At 43.2% G+C, this 27283-nt stretch overlaps 1 protein-coding gene across 17 annotated transcripts in view; it reads left to right on the top strand.

Annotated features, from left to right (window-relative positions):
- CPEB1 (cytoplasmic polyadenylation element binding protein 1) overlaps positions 1-27079 on the top strand; it is an 82731-nt gene extending 55652 nt beyond the window's left edge. For 9 of the 17 annotated variants that reach the window (XM_079126820.1, XM_079126818.1, XM_079126815.1 and 6 more), the window contains 10 exons: positions 2476-2664; positions 13010-13233; positions 15067-15319; positions 17155-17268; positions 17548-17652; positions 18498-18634; positions 21899-22097; positions 23289-23383; positions 23921-24001; positions 25542-27079. In XM_079126820.1, the coding sequence (XP_078982946.1) occupies positions 2511-2664; positions 13010-13233; positions 15067-15319; positions 17155-17268; positions 17548-17652; positions 18498-18634; positions 21899-22097; positions 23289-23383; positions 23921-24001; positions 25542-25652 (1473 nt within the window). In that variant the 5' untranslated portion in view covers positions 2476-2510 and the 3' untranslated portion in view covers positions 25653-27079. Of the gene's footprint in view, positions 1-2472; positions 2665-13009; positions 13234-15066; positions 15320-17154; positions 17269-17547; positions 17653-18497; positions 18635-21898; positions 22098-23288; positions 23384-23920; positions 24002-25541 lie in introns of all 17 variants that reach the window. The other 8 variants (XM_079126821.1, XM_079126830.1, XM_079126822.1 and 5 more) reach the window with 3 other exon arrangements.
- The last annotated feature ends 204 nt before the right edge of the window (positions 27080-27283 follow it).

The raw sequence follows: 27283 nt of genomic DNA, 5'->3' as shown, positions 1-27283 counted from the left end.
GGGGCTATTGGGTGAGGGTAGAGTTGTGTGGTATGTAAACCTCCAGGCTCCTAAGTGCTTGAGCCATCTAGTCCTCAAGGAGTTTAACCAGCCTGTTGCTCAGACTTGCAGTCTTTGAGCTTGGGATAAGAAGGGTTTGGTAGTTGTGTTGATTGGTACTGCTCAGAGTTTTATGTTCATATGTATTAACCAGGAATCTTGTTTAAAATGTAGCTCAATTTCATAGGTTCAGGTGGGGCCCGATATTTAGTATTTGTAACAGGCTCTTGGTGATGCTGCTTTGACTGGTCTACCACATTGTCTGTGAATAGCAAGTGCATAGTTGATGTTTAAATTCTTCCTGGGTTACAGAAGTAGCCATTCAAACATTAGATGTTCTGATTTTAAAGGGGGGAGGAGAATGGTTGCCTCTAGACATAGATGCTCTCAGATTATGATAGAGGGGATTACATATCTTCCTAATTTAGGGGGGAATAGATACTTAAATATCAGTGTTTTTAAAGGAGGTGTTTTGCTTTTGTAATTAATGCACGTAGGTTAATTTTAAAGTAATTCCTTAGCTTGGAGGAAGGGTGGACATAGAGACACAGGAGGGAGTAGTCTGGGGTGGGGCAGTACCCACATGGGTGAGTTACTGCTCAGCTTGTGCAGTGGTGAACACAACTTTAACAAACACAGAGAGGAGCAAGCAGAGTGTCTACAGCTAGACAGGAATAGCATGGATGGATGACACAGCAGCAAACCTTTAAAAAAAAAAAAAAAAAGCCTCCAAAGGGAGGAGTCCTTCCCACAGACTGACCGTTTTCCCCCTCTAGGCTCTGTGCCTGAGTGTGCTTAGAATATACTGCAGGAGGCTCTGGCTGGCTGTTCTTGGGTCAGATAGCATTATACCCCGCTCTGTCCTGCCCTGCTTAAACCCCAATGGGATATCCCATGTGGGCCTGCTTCAGGTATCTACTTCTCCTTGCAACGGGGAGAACAAGCAGATGAAGTTCTACCAGCCTGCGTAGGTGTCAGCAGCCTTCCTGCTGAGGTTGGGACTATTGCCCCCCCCCCGCCCCCACCGCATGAGGAAGAAGCTCAGTGACAAGGGGTCATGTTGGAAAAGGACTGATGCAGGAGAAGACAATGGTGAAGAGTAAATGACAGAGGCTCCAGAAGTTGAACTTGCTTAGACTTCGTTGCTGGAGCTGAGAGTGGTAACAGTAATAGGTCGTTGGTCCTGGTAGTGACCCTGAGAGAAGGCTCAGTAATCAAAGGTGTTAGTGACCACCCTCACTGCTGGCATTACTGGGCTTCTGGAAGGACAAAATCAAGAGAAATAGTATTGACAGAACCAGATGTGAGCTCCTGAACATGGTGTTTCTGATAGGGCATAAAAATACTTCTGAGATGGTTCCTCTTGTTTTGGTGTGTCAGTAAGTGCTTTGGGAGTGTTGCCTTAAGTCACAGGAGGGAGGGGAGGAGCTGGGTCCATGTGTCTGCTCATAACCGGTGCCCCTTCTGTTAGGCTAAGCAGGGTCTGGGATCAGAGTTTATCCTAGTGAGAGCAGGTCTCACTGTAGCATGTGGGTTGTGGGCCACGTCCTTTGAGCCAAAAACAGCCTAGTGACTCTCCTTCCCTTTGCCAAAGTTGACCCCTTTTCTCTGTGATAAGGTTGTTCCAGAGAAGCTTGAAGCACTAGGCATTGTTCCAAGGGTCCAAGTGCACAGTATTTTTCCGAAGGTTACCCCATTCCTCAGTAGTAAACACTGCTGTGTCAGGGTGCTGTTCAGGGGCCACTTGGAGCACATAGATTTTTGCTAGCAGGATTGTGAAGCTTTGCATTGGGTTGCAAAGCCAGGGCTTGAGCCAGCAGCTGGAGAGAGTCCAGGACTAGAGTGTTTTTGGGTTTGGGGGTGGAGAACAGAGGGAGGGGCAGGAGGGCAGAGCCACACAAGCAGGCAGTCGACTGCTTTGGTTTTCCGTCAGCAGATAGGACTTTAGTCGTGGCTGAGGGCCGCTTGGCCACCATTTCTGGAGAGTGGAGGGTCTGCCTCACAACCTGGACTTATCAGCACTGCACCCAGACTATTCCGAGTAGCTCTTGTGCTGTCTGTTCCCTGGGAGGCAAGTCTCCTCCCCGTTGTCCCTCCTGCTCCTCCCCCGTTCTGAGGGATGATGCCGCTCTCTATTGCACGGCTCAGCCGGCTGATGTCACTGGCAGCGGGAAGCATCAGCAGCCTGATCACATGCTGGCCCAGTCTGTAATGCAGACGGGATAGGGGTGTGTGTGTGTGGGGAGGGGGCTGTATGGCAACTGCTTTTGCTCCGACGCCCCCAAAAGTGCAGAGGCAGCCGTTACAGCATCCGGCCAGCTTGGATGTGTGGCCCCTGAGCCTGGGGAAACTATTATTAATAATACTTATTGTTGATAATATTGGGGAAAACAACCGTTAACTCTGGGATTTCTGCTGCCCTCCTGTCCAAAGCAGAGTTCCAGGACTCCGAAGAAACACTTACAAGCAGGATGCTTTTCCCCACCTCTGCGCAAGAATCTTCCCGTGGCCTCCCAGATGCAAATGACTTGTGCCTTGGCCTGCAGTCCCTCAGTCTGACCGGCTGGGACCGACCCTGGAGCACCCAGGACTCAGACTCCTCAGCCCAGAGCAGCTCACACTCGGGTGAGTGCCAGAGAATGAGTTGGCTGGGGGAGGGGGATGCATGGGGTGGCAAAGGAAGATATCCACAGCAACAGTTGTTTTCTTCCCTTTTGCATCAACCCCCCCCCCCCCCCAAACACACACACAACATGGAGCTGTTTTGCAAGAGATGAAAATGCTAGCTGTGAGTGTGGCAGGACAGATGGCTGCTCGTAAGGGCAGGCATGGCTTTTCCACTTACCCTGATAAATTCCCTGGAGTAGTTAGTCTACACCTGGGGTGGCTTTGAGAAGGATCCCCAAGGTGGCAGCCTTATGCAGAAAAGATTCACCTAACCCCCTGGTACCCAGGCCTGTCTTGGAGATGATGAAGCAAAACACTTTTAGGTGGGGGAGGGGACTTAAGGGACTGATTACTAGGTGACCAGGTTCTCTCTCCCTCCCTCTCTCTCTCTCTCTCTCTCTCTCTCTCTCTCTCAAAACTAGGGAGTTGTGTATGAAGGGTGGGTGGTCCCTGGGTCATGGTGAGGGAAGAATATTAACCTCTAGTGACAGTAGGTATTAATGCTAGGGTAGGTATCATTCCTGATATGTTAGAATTGCCTTAATGTAAAGTTAAGAGCATTGATTCTGAAAAGGGGTAGACAGTGAGCAGGGTGGGGTAACTCCCAGCTCCAGAGGCATTTTTTTTCTTTTCTTTGTGTTGAGGGTAACCAGATGGATGAAAGAAGAGCCACTCCCCTTTAGGATCCCTTCTTGTCTTGGTAGGCTTTGATGGGGACAAATCGAAGGGACTTCTTGGCAACCCCTTGAACTGCTTCTATTTAGACTTTCCCATTACCCATTTATTTCCCTCTTGTGACAAGCGGGAGGGTTGGCAGATACAAGTGTTAATAGAGTACTCAGGAAGAAATGTGAACTTAAATACCACAGGTATACTTAAAATATACATATTTTACTTTATGTAAGTTACACATAATAAAAGGTAGTGACAATAGATTCTATATGAAGAAGAAGGGGGGTGGGCATGCATCCATTTGCTCTTGGTGCTGACAGTGGGATACACTGAGCCTGATGTCCTTTCCTAACTCCCCATCTAGGGACCATCAGTCATGGCAGCAAGGTACTGTCATGTTGAATTCTCTGGCCTCCACCCTTTTTGGCACAGGACTGTTTTTAGAATACTTTGCAAAAGCCTGGTACTGTTGTGTTTGTTAGGCATTTTTAAGGCCTATTTGTTTTGGTAAAATCCCATTTGGGGTAAGGAGATTGGATTTTTTTTTTAATTTTTTTATTTTTTTTTATTTTTTTAATTTGGATGTGGGTAGGGAGGTGCTTTGCTTTAAGTAACTACTGCTGGGTTGCGGTGGGATCTCTTGAAGTACTGACCTTCAGCTGACTCAGGCTGTTCTGGAAAGGTTGGTAACAGCCCTGTTCCTCTGAACAGAGAAGATAGTGTCACTGTTGGGTTCATTGGCTGCACCTTGACTTAGAGAACATAGTACTTTGTGTGTTCTTTGAAGCCAACCACTGTGTCCTATCATCCCTCCCACTGGATTGAGGTGAAAGACTGAAGAGTTTACATGGGAGATGGACCCCTATCTGTGGGTCATTGGTGTTTGATCAAGCCCTTGGACTGGCATCAAATTAGGGTGTGGTCCTTCTTTAGCTCTGGTTTCTCAGTAGCTACCATGGACATTCTGAAATATACCTTTGGATCCATAGAAATGCAGAAGTGTCCAGTTTGGGGCTTAGAGAGCTTGGTCTGAATTTACTGTGAAATTAGCCTATAAAATAGAGATTGGCTGGGTACAGTTATACCTATAATCCTGGCTATTAAGGAGGCTGAGGCAAGAGGATTGTTGAGCCCAGGAGTTCTCAGAGCCAGCTTGAACAACACAGCAAGACCAAGAATCAGTCAAACAAACAAAATAAGGCTTGGTATCCAGTCATAATTTCCCCAGTCTCACCACCACCTGAAAACTTTGCTTGTAACTATTTGTCTGTGGAGATGTTTTTTTCTTTTCCACCTTCCATCTCAAGCACTTTAGTGATAAATATTACATGATTTTGTGGATCAGGGAAGAGTTGCAGTCTGAGCCTCAGAATTCTTAAGGACCAGAGGGTTGTCCCAGCAGTATGATCTGGTTGGGGGCAGTGTTAGCCTGAATATTTCTTCCCTTCTGAGGGCTGAGGACACACCCATCCCTAATCGCCATGTTGTCTTTGGTTTTCAGATCTGTGGTGGCAACAATCTCTCTTCTTTGCCTGAACTATGGGCCTTCTTGGAAAGCCCACATGTGGGTACCACCTCCTAGAGTAGGATGCAGCCCTCCCACCAGCCAGCTGCAGTGCCAGATTGAGCACCCTTGACAGCAATTTGGGAACATGCAGCCCACATTCCAGTGCCTACATTGCTTTCCCATATGAAAACCAACTAGGTCAGTTTCTTCAGGGAGGGAGGAGATATTTCAGCAATTTTGGGCAGTCTGGGAGTTTCCTTGCAGACAGCCTGGTACCCTGTTGTCTGTGTCGAGTCCAGAGTGCAAACTTATTCTTGGACTCTGCTTATTGACATAATGCCCCAGGCAGCTAGGGCTTCATCTGACCATCCTCAACTACTTTTAAGAATTTGGCAAGGTTGAAAATCAGGGCTTTTGACTAAACATTTTTGAGTGAATTCATTCAGCAGATATGAAGCACCAAAAGTATGCCAGCCACTGTTAGGCACTGGAGGTACCTAACCCTGATCATAGGATAAATTGTTGTTGTTAAGAGTCTCCATGACTATCAAGAGAAAACATGAGAAAGCATACCAAATGCAGCACAATATTACTGTAATTGGGGCTTCCATTTTTCTAAGGATTTTTTGCACTAGGATACTCTTTCATTGGCTTCTTAGCTTGAGACAGGTACATAGTATTCTCCAGGGGCTAGAGTGCTTTTTTTGTGGGGGGCAATGGGGTACTGGGGATTGAATCCAGGGGTGCTTAACCACTGAGCAACATCCTTTTTTTTTTTATATTTTATTCAGAGACAGAGTCTCGCTGAGTTGCTAAGTGCCTTGCTCAGTTGCTGATACTGGGTTTGAACTCGCTCAACTCCCGAGTTGCTGTTATTACAGGGGTGCTCCACCACACCCAGCAGCTCTAGTGCTTTTGCTCTAGATTTCTTTGACCTCGGAGGCCTGCTGGAAGACCCTGGGTGGAGTCCATTTTTGAGAGCTGCACCTGCAAGGCCAGCTCCTCCTCTGCAGGCTCATCCCCTTCTCGTCTGTATACCCCTTGCTGGAATGGAAGCCTTAAAAGCAAGATGAATGTTAGAAGTGCATTTTTCTAAGAGACTTCATTGGCAGATGTCCAGGGTTACTCTATTTCTTCTTGTAGTGTCTAAAGTCCTGCATGCTACAGGAGGGCTGTAGAAGCTGTCCACAATATCCTGGGATAGGGGATGGAATGGCTAATAGCCATGATTTATTGACAACTTTTTATGCTGAGCACATTAGGTGATTTTAATACTTGCATAGATAAGAAAATAGGCTCACAAAGTGACACAACTACTGACAGACCCAGGCTTCCAACCCTGTCCTAAAAGTCCCATGTTCCCTGTTAAACCTGTGCTCCAACAGGAGAATCTTAATGTTAGATAAGCAAAACTTAAGATGTCTCCATATATGCAGTACAAGGGACTATTAGCCAGAGCTTAGGTACTCCCTTGATAAGGTCTCTAACAGTGAGGACATTTGATAGATAGTTCCCACTTCCTCTCCCACTCCTCAGTATCGACTTATCAGCTGTACCACCGCTGGATTTGTGTTTCTGCTTATCCCCTTGTGAGTCTTCTCTGTGTAGTGTTACTCAGCAGGAGAGTGGGGTAACTCCAAGAATCTACTTTGAAGGATCTTGTAAAGAAGAACTCTTGTAAAGAAGCCCAATGGGCAACCAGATCCTCAATTCTAAGGATGACACATCCTGTCTCTTCCCACCACCTTTAGGAGTCCCATGGAAATTAACCTGTTTGCCCTCTCAGGTTTCTACCCAATTGTTAACCAGTGAATAGAATGTTCCCTGTGCTATGTCACTTGCAGGTTCCCTGTTGATCTGTGGACACGATCAGCCTGGAATGAGAGGGAAATCTTAGAGCATTTTGCTTCTTTAGTTCCATCCTTTTCCAAACAAAGTTCTGAGGCAAAATTTAAAATAGGATTAGGTGTCTCCTATGTAGTAGCTGGACTTCTTGCCCAACCAAGGTCCCTTGTAAATCTGCCTCAACTCCTAATTCTCCACTACTTTGTTTCCATCATATAACAGTGCCTGGCTTGTGTCTGCTTAATAGATATTTGCTGAATGAATGATGAATTCTGAACCACTGTATTTTATTCTCTTCATGCTGGGTGAACCCCCCCCCCCCCCCGCCTTCAATTGCTGGGTATTGAACCCAGGGCATCACACATTCAAGGCAAGCCCTCTACCACTGAGTTATATCCCTAGCCCATTGTGGGTGTTTTTAAAGTGCATAGTTCAGACAAGATCTCTCCCATTCTGCCTCCTACTTGTGTTGATTACTTAGATGAACCTGTTCTTCAAAGTTAGTGTCATTAGACCCTGATAGCTTCTAGAACATGATAGTGCACTTGCATAGTGTTTTCATCATACAGCTAAGCTCAAGTTCTATCATGGAACCAAGAATTTGGGAACGACTTTTAGTGTACAGAGGAGGGAAAACCTAGGAAGCAGTGTGACAGCAGGTGCCTCTTACGTAAGAAAGAAGTTGAGGTGGTTGGATATATGCTGACCTTACGTAGGACTGCAGTATGTCTTCCCTGCAATAATGAAACTTGCTCAGTGATCAAGATTATGGATACACTGGGAAGAAGACTGTGCTTGATACAGTTTAGGCCTGTGGGATCTAGAGTCGATAGAGGGAACCCATACTCATAAATTCAACCACTTGAGTTAGGGTATGTTTTAGAGTTGCAAAATTGGAGTCCTAGATCAAAATGTGGCCTGTTTTCATACCTGGAATGAATGCTACCTCCCCTCTTTCCTGCCTCTGTACCTTCATATAGATTCTCAGTAAGCAGCCCAGAATCAAGGATGGAGATGGGCAAGAACAGTGTTTGTGGCCTTTTAAGCTAGAAGTAATGGCTCCTGGTATGAATTTTCCCCATGACTGCTCCCATTAGAAAACATGTATTTGACTTTAGTGTCTTAGACCTAATCTCCACTTCAGCTGAGCTCACGCTAAAATAGTAATTTACAGTGTAAGCATCCAGGGCCAGGATGCCATTGCCAATGCTACCATCACTCTGGGTGCCTTTGTACCCTTGGTGAAGCCTTCAGAAAATTTGAACAGTGACTCAGCTCTAAAACCCACAGGAGCTGGCATAGAAGGGTGAAAGTAGAGAAAGTTAACAATCAGTCTAAAAATATTACTGCTGATTTGGTCTCTTGTAGTCTCTGAGGTAGCATTAATGAGCTGGAACCTTCTGCCAGGTTGGGCTATAGAGGGACAGTCAGGTCACTTTAGGGCATCTGACCAGGGTCAGAGTTTCCAGAAACTTGATTCATTCTGTGGGTTGAAGGAAATCTCAGAATTCCATTGTTGACATGCATTTCTGAACCATTAAGAATATAACAAAACAGTTAATGAATTTCAGTCACCTTAAAATTGATACAATACTTACACTGTCACTTATATTCCAATTTTAGCATTTTTCTCTTCCTTCTGTCTTGACGTGCATCTGCCCCAAACATTAGGCCCTAACTCTCCTTGTTCTTGCTCAGAATGAGCTTACAAAGTCCCTTAATTGTCTTGAACATACTTTTCCTGAAAGTATTGTACTATTCCTCGCCACTGTTTTTATATTATTCTTCTCTCTCCACCTCACCCAGTGTTTCCAGAGTTGACACTATTTTTTAAATTATTTATTTTTTACAGACTGCATTTTGATTCATTGTACACACTATTTGAGGGGAAGTCCTGTATAGCCACATTGATAGCTTTATTTGTTACCCTCCCCTCTGTTTTTCCTTTCCAGTGTGAATTACTATTTTGCCCTAAGAACTATATTTACATTACAATCTCTAGTCTTTAAATCAAGGGAAATAATTACATATGAAAATATTTGGGTGTGGTAAAGGGGTTGATTAGAAACTTGAAGTAACAAGCTTCAGTTTTTCTAGACTAGTGCTTCTTAAATTTTAATGTACATGCAAATCTCCTGGGATCTTGTTAAAATGCAGATTCTGATTTATGTCGGGTCCAAGACACATTTTTAATGAGTTCCTACAATGGCAAGGCCCTAGCTAAATTTTGAGACCAGGATGCTTTGGATCCCATAGCACCAATTTTTGGTAGGTGAGATTGCTCAGTTTTAGTTGATGATCTTAAAGAATTTGAACAAAAAGGAGAGGTGCCAGGTTCATGAAGACAAAGAGATGAGGGATCCTGGCAGTTTATGCGTGTGGGTGGGGTTGAGGGGATTGTTAAGGATTGAATTTGGAGCTTCATGCATGCTGGTTGAGTGCGCTGAGTTGCATCCCCATTCCCCTGACATCTTTTTTTTTTTTTTTAAGTAACTAATAAATGTGTACTACAGAAGATGAAGCAGGGAGTCAGAAAGGATCAGGTCCTATTCTGTCACTCATGAACTGTGATTTACACATATTGACTACCCCCCTGACCCATGTTTTCCTGTATTAAGATGGTGTAATACCCACTTTTTTTAGGGTTCGGTGAAAATTATTTAAAGTACTTCTGGAATGTGTTGGATGTTCAATAAGTGAAAGTTGCTATTAGTGTTAGGGACTTGACTGAACATGGTACAGATTGTGGAACAAATGACTGATCATGAGCTGTGAGCACTTGGAGGAAGTACAATTTATTAGTGACCACCATGGTTGTCATATCATTTTCTGTTTAAACAGGCTTGTTACCATAGTAGAGAAATGCTGCATACTTAAAATTCCTTGCTTTAACCCAGGTACTTGACAAAGCCTCAAGATAGCTATGTAGGCACAGTAGAAATTTACAATTTAGTTGACATAGATGGATTTATGACTGGTAAAACATGAATCAGTGGAATAGCAAATAAGAATTGACATGAGGGTCTGGGCAGTGTGCTTGCTTAGTATGTGTGAGGCACTGGGTTTGATCCTTAGCACCACATAAAAATATGTCCACCTACAACTACATTCTGTCCACCTACAACTACAAAAAAATAAAAAATAAATTAAAAAATTGATACGAATGAGAAAAGTGACCTGTAGAGTCCACCAGGTTGCTTTTTGACTCGGAAATTCCAACGCACCTTTTTAAAAATGTAGGTGAAGACATCATTACCATAGCCCATATTTGTCTCCCTGGATCCCCTAGACTCAAACCTTATGGGCCAGCCAGCCCTTCTTCAGCATTTTTTTGTATAGTGCTGTATGCTGGGTCTTGGTTGTAACTCTCAAAGCCAGTCTGTACGTACTGCATGAAATGCCCCTCTTCTAGGATTAATGAACCACCTTTAATCATGTTTATCACTGGTAAATTGTCCTTCTGACCTCTGGTTTAGCTGAAGGATTTTTTTTTAAGATGCTGCTTTGCCAAGCAGAACCTACTCTTTCTCCCAAACCTTATCTACCATAGGGTTATTCTTTTTGTTCCTCCTTACAACTTCCAAACTTTCTCCTAAAGATTTCAACCCCTGGGTTTTCATTTGTTTGTTTTAACCCTCGTTGCATCTATCACCATGGATCCCTTTAATATCCATATGGACATTGAACATAATGTCTGATATTTCAGATTACCCATTCCAGTTGAGCCACCTGTAAGTTCCATACACTGAACTTTGCCACACTAGTTTGTAGTTACAGTCCCACCTCCTCCTGTTCATCCATATACCTTCTTCATTTTTCTCAAGCTGTCAGTCCTTGGAACTTGCTGTTTCTCCATTTATTTGCTCCCAATCTAATATATCTTTTCTCACTTTAGCCTACAAAATCTGACCCTCTCTTCATCTCCTCTGTTGATGTCACTATCAACTGTATTGTCCCATTTTCTCCTTCACACCATCTTGGGGAAGAATTACAGCCCTATGTGGGTCCAGTGCCCATCTGGGTACCTGAGCTCTGCTGTTAAGTCCAACTTAAATACTCAGTCTCCCTGTATGCTGGGTGCTAGGCAGTTGTGACTGTCTACCTTAGTTTTCCTAGGCAGCCTCCTTTGCCATCTTCTCAGCAGCTCTTCAGATCATCTCTTCAGTGTCTCTCAGTTACCCTTAAGATAAAATCAAAACTCTAACCTGGTTGTCAAGGCTCTTTATGATTTGATTGTTACCTCATTGTGCACCTCCGTGAGCTTGTTTTTATAAAATGTGAAGGAGGACAAGGCCCCCTAAGGCATTGGTACTTTTAAGACTGATGCACATGATCTGTGGGTTTTTCAGTTTTTTTTTTTTTTTTTGGCTAGGCTTTGCAGCATCAGGAAAGAACCTTGAATAAATGTTCACATATTCTGCCTTTTCAGGGCATGCATTCATGGGGCTTTGATTTTCCATTTCTTTCAGGCAGGGGTTTGTCAAGGATTACTTGAAGTTTTATCAAGATTATTTTTGATGGGCATCAGAATCCAAGTTTTTTAAGACACTTAGTTTCAGCATACAGTTAAGTGTTCCATGCGTACAGTTAAGAGCTAGTGCTTAGAAAACTGCTTTGGAAAGGCCAAGGTAAAAGAATGTTTTCTTGAAAAATTAGTAAACAAACTGCTTGGCAGATGTGGTATGGTTTCCCTTCTCCCTCATAGGTATTAGACTAGCTAAAATTAAAGACTGACCACACCAGATATTGGCCAGGTTTTGGGGAGACTGAAAGTCATCATTGCTGATGGGACTGTAAGATGGTATGTCTACTTTTTTTTTTAATTAAAAATACTTTTATTAGAATAACAATTGTGTAAATATATCTTCAGTGTCCCCTGCATTTAAAAAAAAAATTAAGGATACATCTACTATATCTAGAGAGGGAGGTTGCATGCCAAGGAGATTGGGCTGGTCTGATCCCATGGTAACAGCTGTTTTGGATCTTGTACATGCATATGCTCTGTCATGAATGGCAGTGTGTTTGATACCCTTAGACCATGTCTTGACTTTGGTATATTCCTGCCTTTTGGGACTCACTCCAGCCTCAGCCAAACCTTCAGGTGGACTTGGAGATCAGGAAAGAAACAAGCTCTAGGTGGCCTGTGTTTCACTTAATTTCTACTCCAGGCTAAAGGAGACCCAACGAAAGCCCCTATTTATCGATCACTTATATTATTTTGGTTTCACCTAGATCATTTTGAAAGATGTTCTCTCAGTTATTCAGTTGAAAAAATAATCAAATTAGGGGTTCTGCTCTAGCTTTAGTGCCCCATAGCTCAATGTCAGAGCCCTCTTAGGCTTCACGCTCATGGTCAAAGGGTGTGCTTTGCTCAGGTCCCTTATTTCCCCAAGATCATGTATGGAAAAATACCATTCTTTTTCAATATGTGATATTTAAATATTGTGTGGTGGACATTCTACTGAGCACTTTCCATCTGCTGTCTGATTAAGTCCTCCTAGCAGTGTTAGGAAATAGTTGGTATTCCACTGAAGATGCCAGTGAGAAAGTGGAGGCTCAGAGTGTTGAGTGAACCTCCCAGAGCTCATAACATCTGCAGTAGTTATTAGGCCCAGGGTTTCATCCTGGGTTCATCTTAAGTCAGAGAATGGGCTTGACTAACCATTATCATTCCTCTTCCAACCTAAATGTTTCAAATTAAGGGGTGCATAGAAGAGAATTTGTATATGGAAAAGAAAGGTTATGTGTAAGTTAGAAGTTTGCAGAAAAGGGGACCTGTCCAGTGAGAAATTATACTGTACCAGAGTTTTTGGATGTAGCATGTGTTCCTGAATTTCAGCTGTGTGGCATTAGAAAGGTGCTTTTCTAATAAGCACATTGGCAGGCAGAAAAAGAATATGGTTTGGAATTCCTAATTGTGCTGAGGTGTATCCAGACATTATAAGCACTTGAGATCAGGGTCCCGAGTGACTGTTGCCCAGATGTTGGCACTAACCGTTAAATCTTGTGGCAGAGAGCAGGCTACAAGAGCAGGAACTCTGGTCTTCAGATAAGTCATTCTCTAACTGCCTCTCATGAGCTCTAGATGGCAGGGTCTCAGAAATGGATGGTTATTTGTTAATTATATTCTGTGTTTCTGGTATGCTTTCAGTGGTCCTGTGTCCTATTTTGGGTAGCTATTGGAGAGAAAAAGGACTTTTGGCTGGAAAAATAAGAGATCACATGGTTTCTTTTTCTTCCTTTTTTTTTTTTTTTTTTTTTTTTTTCTTTTGTCTCTAGTACTGAGTATGCTCCATAATCCACTGGGAAACGTCCTAGGAAAACCTCCATTGAGCTTCCTGCCTCTGGATCCCCTTGGGTCTGATTTGGACAAGTTTCCAGCACCTTCAGTTAGAGGATCCCGCCTGGATACTCGGCCCATCCTGGACTCCCGTTCTAGCAGCCCCTCAGACTCAGACACGAGTGGCTTCAGCTCTGGATCAGATCATCTCTCAGATTTGATTGTATGTACTCAGGGAGTTTGAGAGTGGTGTTGCCTGTGTGTGTCCAAGTGGAAGGAGCATGCAGTGTCTGTCTTAGAGCTTGAAGTGGAGTGTGCCAGAATGCAAGCTGGAAGGTAGAATGATAAGAGGCATGGAGGTCACTGTGCACATCTGTAGAGACTTTTATTCTCAACAGAACCAAGGATCCTTTGAGTGTCCATGAGCAATACATTTCAGGTCCTAGACTGAAGACTTTTTACTAGTTACTCCAAAAGCTGGAAAATAGTTCATTTTAAAAGTAAATTTGGGGGTCCTGGAGTGCCCTATTTCTTGATCCACTTGGGTGTGTAGCTTTTAAACAATAGCATATATTGTACCTTTTTGTATGATATCTCAAAAATTTTAATAACTTTAAAAAATCACATTAGTAGTTAGCACTGGGATTTTAATCCAAATCTGACTGTAGCTCTTAAGTTTTTCCACTGACCCCTGCCCACTCTCAATTTAAGGCCAGGGTAAATCTATAAAATATTGCCTCAGTTAATTTATGCATCTCATATTCTTTATCTATGTATGACATGTCTGATTTCCATGCTAAGTAGAGTTGGCAAATGGATTAGAGTAGGTGGGGAGGATATAGCTAGTATAGATAGAATTGCATAGAAATATAGAAAAGGGATAGAAATAAATATATGTGGGATTGGCAGTAAGGCATCTTCCTGAATAAAATAGAATTTCAGGTACTTTCTGAGCCTTGCATTTCTATTTCCACATCCCCTGAGCTGAATGTTGAATGAATACGGAATGGCTCATTTTCTCACCCTCTTCTTTTCCATACCTAGGGCTTAGTGATATTATGGTCATGGTTTCACATTCATGGCTTTTAGAGCCCATCCTGTTTTCTGTCAGTCTGTCTTAGACTGGGAAAGCTGTCATTGGTGTTCCCACTGCCCCATTGGTTTTATCTATTCAGACTGTTTCTAGAAGGGCTGCCACAATAGTCCCTTTCCTTCTCTGGGCTGCAATCTGTTGCCCTGTTCTGAGCTGCTTCTAGTTCTGTTTATGTACTTGAGATGGAACTAAAGTACTTGGGAATTTACCTCAAGACTAATATTTGGGATTTTGTTTAAAGAACTTTCTCAAATACCCTGCTTCAAGAGCTAATTATGGGAAAAACAGGAATGACACAGAAGAGAATGTAGAGACAGTAGAACTTAAAATATTCTGTCACTTATTTCGACCTTTTTTTTTTTCCCGATAATGTGGTATCATTTAACCTAAATCAGAATTTAAAAGCCTCAACAGAAGCATGCCATGTAACTCGTGTTCCAACTTTTTGATAGGACACAGGTCCCTGTATAAAGCATTTTAGCATTCTACTTCTGGGAATTTGACCAAAGAAAACACAAAATAATAAAGCAGCTACCCCCTCCCTACACTGTCCCCAGTGCTGGGGATTGATCCCAGGGCCTTGTACATGCTAGACAAGTGCTCTACCATTAAGTTAAAACACTCCAGCCCTGAAGAAGCAACATCTTAAATTTCTATTGATGAGTCTGAAAACTCGAAGAGCATCTAAATATTTAACAGTAGGCAAATGGGTCAGTGAGATGTAGCTTATTTCCTAAATAAAACATGATAAATTCATTGAACTATCTAGCAATGTGGAAAAATGTTTAATGGGAAAAGGAAGAGAATTTAATTATAGTATACCTACAGTTCATCCTAAAAATGCACAGGAAGAAAGTCTAAGAGAAAATATATCAAATATAAGGTATTTTTCATTATTTCTTAGTATGATTATTACTTTATAACAAAACTATTCTTTAAACTTTCTCCTTTTTCTTCCTCTAGTCAAGCCTTCGCATTTCCCCTCCTCTGCCCTTCCTGTCTCTGACTGGGGGTGGTCCCAGAGACCCTTTAAAGATGGGGGTTGGGTCCCGTATGGACCAAGAGCAAGCTGCTCTCGCTGCAGTCAGTCCCTCCCCAACCAGTGCTTCAAAGAGATGGCCAGGAGCTTCTGTGTGGCCATCCTGGGACCTCCTTGAAGCTCCCAAAGACCCCTTCAGCATAGAGAGGGAGGCCAGGCTGCACCGGCAAGCTGCAGGTGAGTGTGGCTTGGGCATGCTTGGGACCTGTGGCCTTATTCTGGGAATAGAGAGAAAGTGACCTTGGTTCACACAGTGATGAACTGTCTAGAAGAGGTTTGGTTGCATGGTGAAGTCTCCAGATATGCAAAGAACCATTTGTTCTGTGGAATAAGGAACAATTTTGAGGCTGAGTGGAAGGAGATGGATAGTCTGGTACACAAAGCTGTGCCAAGCATGAGGGCTTAGAACCATCTCTCACATGTGTGCTTCCATCGAGATAGCTTTGTGGTACCCTTACTTTGATTCTTTAAACAGTGGGTGGCTCCAGAGAGACCTTGGAAATGATGCCTGGAATTTGGTCTACCTCCCTACCCCTTTTCTGATTCAAAGACTTAACAGCTGCAATGCATGCTGGGGCTTTCTTCCCCAAGGGATGCACTGGGGATGGGTGGTCCATTTTGTCAGTGTCTAAGGTATGAGATGTCATCAAGTGCCTGGTCTCTTAATATATCTTAGATACATACTAAATAGTTTTTTTCATTTTCTACCAGTACTTTGAAGTAAATGAGCTATATATGCTATTGACTACTAATGCTTCAAGGAAATGCTCACCAACCTCTATTGTGAGGTCTTGGAGTTGATGACTAAGTGCATGATAGTTGCTCCATTCAGTTGTCTTCGTAGGCTTCAGTTTCTTTCTACTTACAGAGCTGGTCCAGTTCGCATTCTCCCCTAAGAGTGCTGCCACCTTATTCACCTAATAGTTTTGGCAGCCCACCTTTTTACTTTCTTTGGTGCCATTGTTTTTCCATGAAGTGATATTACTACGCTTTTGATTGAGGCCATTATATTGATTTTCATTTTGATTATAAAATACTGCTGATTGTGCCCATTTTCTTATTGTAGCGACAGTTGGGCCTGTGCCTATTAGGGAAAGGACTTCCATATCCTTGTCCTACATGAAAACGTTGGTTCATTTTTTTGAATGTCTGCCTTGTTGTTGAAGAAATGGGGCAAATTATGGTAAGGACTAGCCACAGACCCCCACCTAGTTCAGTCTTTTTGGTCAGGAAAGGCACACACTGGGTGGAGACAGGCAGACTGATAGATGAGTGAATTGGTCATCAAGAACAGGTCTCTAGAAATGTTAAGGGTGGGCCAAACAGAAGATAATTCCCCTAGAGCAGGAAGGGCTTTTAACAAGGTATTTGTGTTTGGTATATATAGGAAGTGCCAGATCCATTTTTGTGCATCATTTTTGGGCATCAAAGAAGGCCCTGTGTCATGGTTCTGACTTGGGGAACAGTATAACTTTCCTGATTTGTTATTGCTAATGGTGGTATATTGGCAATGTTCTAACTTCTATTCTTATCCTGTCTTGGTCTGAACTTAATAATAGAACAGTGTTTCTCATTCAAACATTGTGGAGAAGGCCTATTTGGACCAATAAGCCTATAGGACATTGTGTATAAAATGCTTTATTTACTTTCAAGTAATTAGAAATTTAATACTAAAAGCATAATAACTAGATAAAACTGCTTTGTGGTTAGCACTATCACTTACATGTTTGAAAATAGCTTGGGGTGTGATAATTTTTACCTTGTGTGTCTGATTTGGTATTCCTTTCAATTTTAGTGGGAATAAAATTGGTAAATTAGGATTACCCAACTAAGCTGAGTAGAATGGTGCGATACGACATTTCTTGCCTTTCAGAATAGTCATGGATGTTCTCCTAGGCATCCAGTTAACATTGTGTCCAGTTTATTTCTTCCTTCACAAGTTTATTCTGAGGAAGGGTGGTGACTTTGTCAATTCATTGACCCCTTGTCTGTTTCTTTATCTTCTTCCAAAGCTGTGAATGAAGCCACCTGTACCTGGAGTGGCCAGCTTCCTCCCCGCAACTATAAGAACCCTATCTACTCCTGCAAGGTGTTCTTAGGAGGTGTTCCCTGGGATATTACGGAAGGTGAGCTGCCTTCAAGACCTGCTGCGAGAGTTGAAGGTGGGGAATGTCTTTCAGGAGATGAGGGGATGCATCTCTGCCTCAGCACAGTGTGTTACTAGAGCAGGTGAGGGGACAGGTGCATTTCATAGACTCTTCGTGATTCTGTTTCTGGTATTTACACCTGTCACCTGACACCAGCAGTCAGTTCCAAATTGTTTATCAAAAGAGGTGAGCCAATGTTGTGCTTTTCCTGGGGAGAATGGTGCCTCAGTTTCTGCTTTCTTTCCCATCTCTTTGCAGCTGGTTTGGTTAACACCTTCCGTGTTTTTGGCTCTCTAAGTGTGGAGTGGCCTGGTAAGGATGGCAAGCACCCCCGGTGTCCTCCCAAAGGTAATATGCCTAAAGGTAATAAAGACATGGTAGGAAATTTTATTTCCCCTCCTTAGTACATAATCTCACCAAAGGGTGCTGGGATGTCACAGCCGCATGCTGGTAACATGGTGGGCACTCCAGGGCACAGACCTTCCAGTGGTCAGCACTCCCTCTTTGACCCATCCCTCTGTTTCTTCTGGGCTTATGTTCCATCTGTCTAAACCTCCAGTGCAGTGGGAGATGCCTCTGAATCCCCTTCCTGTGTACTTCCGTCCAAACTTGAATCCCAGTAGGTCTTCTCTCTCAGAATGAGACATTTGAAAAGCTTTCCCTTCCCTGCATTTTCTGCCCAGTTATGTCACTGCCTGACCTAATTCTGAGATCTCTATGGATTTGGCAGGAATGAGGACCAAGCATCTGATTACTCACTGGTCTGAAATGAGATCCCTTCCCTATAGAAAGGAGAAGGTGCTATTTTCACTCTGCCCCTCTTCACTAAACTGAACCAATGGTTTAACTAGGCTTTTAAAGCAATACTTGCATCTCCTGGCAGACTGGATACAGACCTGCCATTCTTGCCTGGCTCTGCTGACCAGAGCATACTCTTGTGTCCTGGCATAAAGAGCTGTGGGGCAGTGGTGGGGTCCTTTGTCTCAGCTTGCCATTCCCTTCCTTCTGGTGGGAGATGGTATATCTCTCTCCCTTGGCCTGGCATATAGCACAGCAAGTGCTTCCATTCCACAAGACTTTTCAGGAGTAGAACAAAAATTACATTGTATTCAAGGCCTCCTCCTGGGAGAAATTGCTGCTGCAAAGCCAAGGCTGAGGTGTAATCACCTGAGGAATGTTAATGTAATTTTTCCTCTCATTGGGAATAGGGTACGTGTATCTGGTCTTTGAGCTAGAGAAGTCAGTCCGGGCCTTGCTTCAGGCTTGCTCTCATGACCCACTGAGCCCAGATGGCCTGAGTGAATATTACTTCAAGATGTCCAGCCGAAGGATGCGCTGTAAGGAGGTGAGTTATTAGCATGGTGTCCCTTCTGGGTGTAATTGGCAGATAGAGGCACTGGATTTCCTTGGGATGGGTAAATATGCCGACTGCAAGAGGCAAAAGGCATTTCTGCTGGGCTATGAGGTCTGTTCTTCTTGTCATACAATAAATACAACAATATCTTCTAATTACATGTTTAACAACCAACCTTTATACCTTAATGGTGTGGGAGTGCATGCATGTACACATATACACTCTTGCCTATAGAGATGACATTATCTCCCAGTTCATTCCCTCTTCCCATCACCCCCCTTATTTTTGTTTTTATTTTTTGCAGTGCTGGGGATCAAATCTGGGGTATTGTGCATGCTAGGCACACGCTCTATCATTGAGCCATATCCCTAGCCCTCCAACTCTTCCTTATCTAGCTCACACTTCCATCCCAAACCTCTTAGAGATGAAATTAAGAACAGCATTGTTCTTTTCTTGGATTAACTAGTAATACCACAGGTACTTTTTTCTGTAGTTTTGCTCTCAGGATCTTCTGACCTCCCAGTGTGTGGTGGGTAAATTCTGCCACCACCCTGTGAATTCTTCATTCTCATTGAGGGCTTTATTAGTTAGGGAGTTTTATCCATATATCTCTTTCCTTACACCTTGTTTTGTTTCAGTCTGTGTGTTCTTGGCATTAATGGAGTTATCTCACCTGGGGGATCTCAAAGCAGATCCTTGTCTCAGGCTTACTGAGTCATTCTGGGTGGAGTTTAAGAATCTTGACTATAATAGGCTATCCAAGTGGTTCCAGTGGATGGAATTTGAGAACAATTTGTTTTGCATGCAGGGATCATTGTAGAGTTTTTAAAAAATCTGATTCACAAACATATCACTTTTGTAACATTGGATTACATTTCTGAAATTTTATTTCCTCATCTATAACATGGGAAGTTAGAATGCCCTTTTTATTAAAAAGATCAGTGGTTGGCAGGGGTTTATCAGGGAGGCATACATAGGCATAGTTTAGGACAGCAAAACTATTCTGCATGATAATGCATATAATTCAGCATGTAATCGTAGATACGTGTCATTACATATTTGTCCAGACGCATAAAATGTTCAACAGATATCAAGAGTAAATCTTGGTGCTGAGGCTGTGGCTCAGAGGTGGAGCACTTTACTTGCATGTGTGAAGCACTGGGTTCAATCCTCAGAACCACATAAAAAATAAAGATATTAAAAGAAAGAATGCTTCATAATGTGGATAGTAGTTAAAAAAAAAAAAAAAAAAAAGTGAATCTAGTCAGCCGTGGTGGTGCATGCTTGCAATTCCAGCTACTTGGGGCCATGATGCAGAATGATCATAAGTTTGTAGCCAGCCTCAGCAACTTAGTGAGACCCTATTTCAAAACAAAAAAATAAATAAATAAAAAGAGATCAGTGGTAAAACCCCCTCTGAGTTCAATCCCCAGTGTAAACTATGGATTTAATGTTGTGGTGTATGAAGTCACTTGTAACAAATGTATCTTCTGATGTAGAATATTGGTGAAGGAAGCTAGGTATATGTGTGGAGGGAGCAGAGACTATATGGGAAATATCTGTACTTCCTCCTCAGTTTTACTGTGAACCTAAAACTTCTCTAAAAAGTAAAAGTAAAATCTACTTTCTGAAGATCTATGGTATGGGGGAATACCTATTTTGCTGAGATGAGCATATCATATTTTAAAAATATGACTCTATTCTGTGGGTGTTCCCTGGTATCACTGACTTTCTTAGTGACGGGGCGTGTTCATCTTTTGGCTGCCCATAGTGACCCCCAGGTCCCCTGCCGCCTTCTGTCTTGCTGTGTGGCTCTCAGGCAGCAAGCATGAGTTCATTACATTCCAGGACTTAGTTCACATGATTCTTCTTATGTGTGTCCTGCTTTCACACTTGAGACTATGATGGTCACACCACAGATCATTCCCCTAGTGTTCCTTCTGACACCTTCCCCATCTCCCATTCCCTTCTTGTCACCTTGCAGAGATTTAGTATCTTTCTCTGATGCATTGGCTGTAGGCTGTCCTTGTTCTTCTCTCTCTGACTCTTCACCACCCCATAAACACAGTCAGTATTTGACTTCCCCCTCACTTCTTTCTCATCTCAAATAATTTATGTACTCTGCTCTGCTACATTTAGACCCAGATTGACCTCTCTAGGTTCCCGTTCTGTCTGAGCCCCACTTTTCTGGGGGCCCTCCTTTTGTGTGTTCTATAATCCCAAACTCTTCTGTGTGTAAAGTGGGCTTTTTCATCTTCTATTGAAATTGGCTTGCCCTGGTAACTTCTGCCAGCTGCTCTCATCCCAGGGTCACGTAGGCCTAGATCCCATTAGTCTTGATTCTTCCCTATTTGCCTACCATGCTCAGGTAATCTGAGTTCTGAAGATTTGAAGACTTTTCTGTTGAAAAATCTACTTGGTCTTGACCTATTCTGTGTTTATTGCCACCACCCTCGTCCAGATGTTAATCATCTGTCATCTGAATTTGCTGTATTTATTTTGTTTTTGTTGGTTTCTGCTTCATCTTTTCTTGTTTCAAGACTTTAAAAAAAAAAAAGATTCCACAGATTAATTTTTCCAGAAACATCTGGTTATCTGTTAGTTCACTTTATGTGGACTCAGACCTGTTCTACCAGGTTTTGTTGTGGACCCAGGGGATTCAGAGGCAGAGGACATTGTCAACTCCTAACCTAGTGTTACTTAAGATCTCAGGGATCTCTGTGTGTGACTTTGCACCATTTCTCAGTCTAACTTTCTTGTGCCACAAGTCCTCTGATGCATATGTTGGGCCAGTAACCATCTCACACATATCATTAGCATCCTCACCCCTCTGTTCTTCAGGCTTCTAGCTTTTAGTTTCTCTCTGAATACTTCTTTTCTTGAGGACCCACACTTTCTGTTCATTAGTTTATGTGGCCATTGATTGGAACACACAGTTGGAGGTTGTGACAGATTGCTGGATCTCTGGATATGACATTTTGGAACTTTTTTGCTTACTCTCCAGGATGAGTGAGTGCTGTTCTTCCATCTACTTTCACCATTCTGGACACATGAACTCAGTAAAATTCAAATTGGGATGGGTAAGGGTGCCTTACTGATGCCTGTGTGCTTGAAATGGGTGAGGGTGCCTTTTCACCCCTGCACGGGCCTCAGCAGCCCCAACTGTAGTACTTTTAGAGCATATTCCCTGCCATACAAGAGCCCCCCTCTGCGGCTTTCTGCCAGGGCTTATACACTTTTTTGGGGGGTTTTCAGGTGCAGGTGATCCCATGGGTCTTGGCTGACAGCAACTTTGTCCGGAGCCCATCTCAGAGGCTGGACCCCAGCAGAACAGTGTTTGTTGGTGCCCTACATGGGATGCTCAATGCTGAGGCCCTGGCTGCCATCTTGAATGACCTATTTGGAGGAGTGGTGTATGCTGGGATTGACACAGATAAGCACAAGTATCCCATTGGTAAGTGTCCTACTTTTGTGTTGGAAAGCTTGGTGGCCACTGGGAGTAGGTCAAGATTTTGGCACTTTCTCTTGGGAGTGGAGAAAGAGGCCTGATGTAGGTCTGTGGATCAGCTTATTTCAGTGGCATAGCATCTTTCCTAGACAAGTCACCAGTATTAGACCCTCTGCACCCAGCCTTCTACCCCTGCTTCTCACACAAAGAAGGAAAAAGTGATCAGAGGCTCTATAAGATGATTAGTGAGCATTAGATAGGAATTTTGGGGGGAGCTCAAAGTTCATAGCCAAACCAGTTTGGGGCAGACAACAGGGTAATATTTTATTAAAAGGACACAGTTTTCTGAACTTACCCAATTTCCTTTATTAAAAATTCTTGAAAAACTCTGTTGTTAGGTCAGAGACCAGGTCAGGCTGGGGGAGAACATTCTGGGTGACTTGGGTAACAGTGCAGTCATGGCCTGCTGTCCCAGGTTAGGGGAGTCTGTGGATCTGATCATTAGGTTTTGATTAATCCCTCTGATGGGTTGGGAGGTAGAGCAGAGCTTGAACTCTGATCAAGACGTGGTAACCCACCTCCCCAGATGCTTAATCTGCCCACCCACATTGAATCTGGTCAGGAAGGAGCACCATGTGCTCATCAGTGCTGTGCCACAGATTGAGAACAAGGACTTCAGAGACTGCAGAGGCGGAGGCGGCACTTGGCAAGATGGGGCTTCTGCAGTTCTTCTGCTAGGACTTCAGGTTACCTCCAGGCCAGGGGTGTGCGTGACTTTTGGACCTGCCTTTCAGAGACATGTTCTGCCTGCATCTTGGTTTCCACTCTGAACCTTTACCCTGCCTCTGCATTTCCCTACACTGGAAGAGTCTTTTCCTTTCCTCTTTTCTGAATGATTTATGCTGACATGGTCTATAAGAGCCCTAATATGGTAGCTCCCAGCTAAATGTGATTATCCAGCACTTGAAATGCAACTTCTTCCACATGTTAAAATATTTTGGATGCATCAGGTTAAATAAAATATATTATTAAAATTCCACCATTTTTATTTTGGTGTGAGTACTATAAAATTAAAAACCATGTAAGCACCTCATTTTTGTTGGACAGCACTGGTATAGAAATAGGGTTTCTTGAGTGTTGAAGAATGGCATTTGAGAGAATTTGGCTAGAAGGTAAGCCTGTGTCTGTTATTCCTAGGGTCTGGTCGTGTGACTTTCAATAACCAACGTAGTTACCTGAAAGCAGTCAGTGCTGCTTTTGTGGAGATCAAAACTACCAAGTTCACCAAGAAGGTGAGTGGGAATGCCCTTATTTTGGGGTATCTCAGAGGGACTTGTGTTAGCTACTACCCAGGGCAGGCCTGTGCTACGAAAGTGAACCAAACCACAGAATTAACATAACCTTTGGGTGGGCCTGGTTTCATAGGCTCAGGAGGAAGGGAACTAAGATGATTGAGCCGCCTGAGAGAGTGGGTGGGTTCCCTCATCTTATTCATCTGGCATTGCTAAATAGCTGATTTCCCTTTATCCCACCTTACCTAAATCCTTTGAACAATTGCCTGTTACTAGGTGATAGAGGGCTGAGGTACAACTTTCTGAGAAGACCAGGCCAATAAGGTATGTGGTTGCCTGAGTCCTAGAGGCAGCCACTTGGCTCTGCATGGTGTGAATCTGCACTCTAGTACCGCTGTCTATGCTCTCTGCTCATAATTCTTTCTAGCCACCATTAAAACAGATATCCTGCATTCCTAAGTGCCCAATAATGTGTCCTTGCAGCTCATCTGGCCTGGTGAGAAGAGTCACTCATCCTCCTCTGTTGCTTTTCTGCAGGTTCAGATTGACCCCTACCTAGAAGATTCTCTGTGTCATATTTGCAGTTCTCAACCTGGTCCTTTCTTCTGTCGAGATCAGGTGAGTGCCCTGGGCACCAATGTCTGAAGTCCCTCCTTCAATGAAAAATTAAGCCATATTTGTGACATTGAGTGTTGAAGGTACCTCATAATGTCTGAGAGCACAGAGGAGGAGACAGCAGTCATGGGATACACTATAGATAGTTGAATCCAGATTTTTGAGGAAGCTTATTGAATTGAATTTTGATACTTAAGCCTTTTTCCTGGGCTGCTGCTATGCAATGTCACTTGCTCGTGGGTGGTTTTGAAGGCACCTTGTGTGATTGGCTCAATAGTACTTGTGAGCCAGGAACTGCTGCTCTAGCTCTGAGACCCTTTGGACTGATTTTTCACAACTCAAGGACCCCCTTATTTACCTCTGAACATCTGGACTGCTTTGATATTTATGCCTGGGCTGTACCCATAGTTGTGAGAAACAGCAGCATGACAGCTTTCTATTGTTTCTCCATGTGTTTGGCATTACTTCTCAAACTAGAAGTAATTCTGTGTCTCACCAGAGAATCTTGTTGAAATTAAGATTCTGATTCAGTAGGTTTGGGGTAGATCCTGAGATAGTTCATGTTTCTAACAAGTTTCCAAGTGATGCCTGCATTACTGGTTTAAATCACATTTTGACAAGTTCTGGGAGAAGTTTTGGGGCCTCTTAGGCTCAGTTTTGCTTGCTTTGCAGTAATACTTTTCACTCAGTTTGGAGTCTCTGGGTAACTAACCAAACTAAGGCTCCCAAGTGAGAGTTGGAAGTTTGGATAGTTAGGTGAACCTAAACATGAGTGTCTTTCTGATCAGTCTCCTCTGGAGGTCTTTTATGGATCAAATCTTTCACAGGTGATCTTCATTTCCAGAGAGTTGCTTAGAAGTTAATGTCTTTTGCCATTATACAGCTTGTAAGCCTCCCAGTGGCTTAGGAGGGTAAGACAGGAGGATTTTGAGTTCCACCAGCCTCAGCAACTTAGCGAGGCACTAAGCATCTCAGTGAGACCCTGCCTTGCAATAAAATATACAAAAAGGGATGGGGTTCAGTGGTCAATCCCTGGTACAAAAAAAAAAAAAAAAAAAAAAAAAAAATTAATGACTTTCCTGAGGTTACCAGCTAGCAAGAGGTAGGGCTGAGACTGATGTCCAAACCAATCACCTCTCCTCACTTGGAAGTGAGCCTGGCATTAGAATCTATAGTCAGCTTTTCAGACATTCTTCCATATTAGGAGCCATGTGATAGAGCTACTCTGTGGTAGGTGAGAAGGGCAGGGGAAGAGAAGACCAGATGCTGTGGTGAGGGGAAAGGAAAGCTGTACAGTATTGGTATGTGTTTGGAGCCCAGCATGTTTACTTAAGAGTATCCACAGAAACAAGACTGAATTTGTTGTGGTTGGTCCAGGGCTTTGTTTGGGTGAGAAGGCTGGCAGGAACCATATTTTCTAGCCTCACAGAGGCCACAGGGATCTCTAATGTCCTCTCCAAGCAGAACAAGCAACTTGTGCAACAGCCCCTGTGCCCAGTGCTGATAATAGACATGACATTCCTCTTTTATCCCCGCAACCCAGGTCTGCTTCAAGTACTTCTGCCGGAGCTGCTGGCACTGGAGGCATAGCATGGAAGGCCTGCGCCACCACAGCCCCCTGATGCGGAACCAGAAGAACCGAGATTCCAGCTAGAGGAGCTGGCATTGCCCAGTGGCCTGTGGAGCCCAAGGCTGGCAGGTCAGGCATTAGCCTGTACCACTGTGCCACTGGCGACCAGGGAGCTGGTTTCCCATGGACAAGGGAAAATCGTAGTCACCTTTGCACTTGCTGAATCTGTCTTTGTTTCTGCACTAATTAATGCACAATGAGTTTTGTTGGGTTTTGTTTTCAGGGGGTGCACCAAGGCAAGGGCCCTTGGGATCACCCCTCAAGCGACTGTAGTTTTCCCAGATTTTAGTTCCTCATTTTGCAGATGAAAACCAAAAAAACAAAACAAAAAAAAAAAAAACAAAACAAAAAAAAAAAAAAAAAAAAAAAAAAAAAAAAAAGCAAACAACAACAACAAAAAAACAACTATATGTCCAGAAGGTATTGACACGGATGCCTACATCTAGGTTTATTTATTAAAGCGCTTTTTTACATTCCTTGCAATACTGATGGTGATGATGCACAGGTCTCATTGGTTTCATTCTTGCAGTTGCCATACAGTGCCTTTCCATTTATTTAACCCCCACCTGAACGGCATAAACTGAGTGTTCAGCTGGTGTTTTTTACTGTAAACAACAAGGAGACTTTGCTCTTCATTTAAACCAAAATCATATTTCATATTTTACGCTCGAGGGTTTTTACCGGTTCCTTTTTACACTCCTTAAAACAGTTTTTAAGTCGTTTGGAACAAGAGATTTTTTTCTTTCCTGGCAGCTTTTAACATTATAGCAAATTTGTGTCTGGGGGACTGCTGGTCACTGTTTCTCACAGTTGCGAATCAAAGCATTTGCAACCAAGAAAAAAAATTTTGTTTTATTTGAAACTGGACTGGAAAAACGGTGTTAGAGCGGCTGCTGTATATAGTTTTAAATGGTTTATTGCACCTTCTTAAGTTGCACTTACATGGGGGGGGAGGGTTGATAGAAGTTTTTAATCACAAAATCACAGGACTTTTTTTCTTTTGTAACTGAGCTAAAAAAAAAAAAAAAGGGCTGCTTTTTTGGTGGGGGCAGATGAAGGCTCACAGGAGCCCTTTCTTTTAGAGGGGACAAGTACCCTTCCTTAATATATTTCATTTGAGGAATGTATGAATCAACAGTTGCAGTTGACTGAAATGCTACTGGAATTTGAAAACTTGACTATTTTCTTTCCTTCTTTTATTTTAATACTACTTGCCCCTCTTAGGGAAGCTGTGTGCCAAAGAACCAGTGTCATAATTCCCCTCCTCCCTCCTGCTGAGCTGATGTTGCATTGTTGCATATCCCAGCTACTCTGTGGGTTTTGTGAAGCTGTGTGTGAAGTCTCTACCTCATTGTAGTATATGCAGGCAAGACTGCACTCTCCTACAACAGATGTGTGGAGTAAGCTGTGGTGTAGTTTTTTTGGCACATAATAAACACGTTGCAGCAGAATTCTGGTTTTGTCTCTCTATCTTGAGATGTGGAAGCAAGTGGGTAAGGGGATGATAGATTCCAAAGAAAAACTTGCATGCTTGCATTTTCTGTGGTGGGATTCCAGCCCAGGTTGATGGTTGGGACCATGTGGGAAACATGCTCTTGTGAGTTCTGGGTTTCTTCCATAGCCAAATGTACTTTGGAGATGCCTCTACTATGGGT

This window comes from Sciurus vulgaris, assembly GCF_902686455.1.
Source record: "Sciurus vulgaris genome assembly, chromosome: 2".
Classification (NCBI taxonomy): Eukaryota; Metazoa; Chordata; class Mammalia; order Rodentia; family Sciuridae; genus Sciurus; species Sciurus vulgaris.
This window is presented reverse-complemented; position numbering and strand designations above follow the sequence as displayed.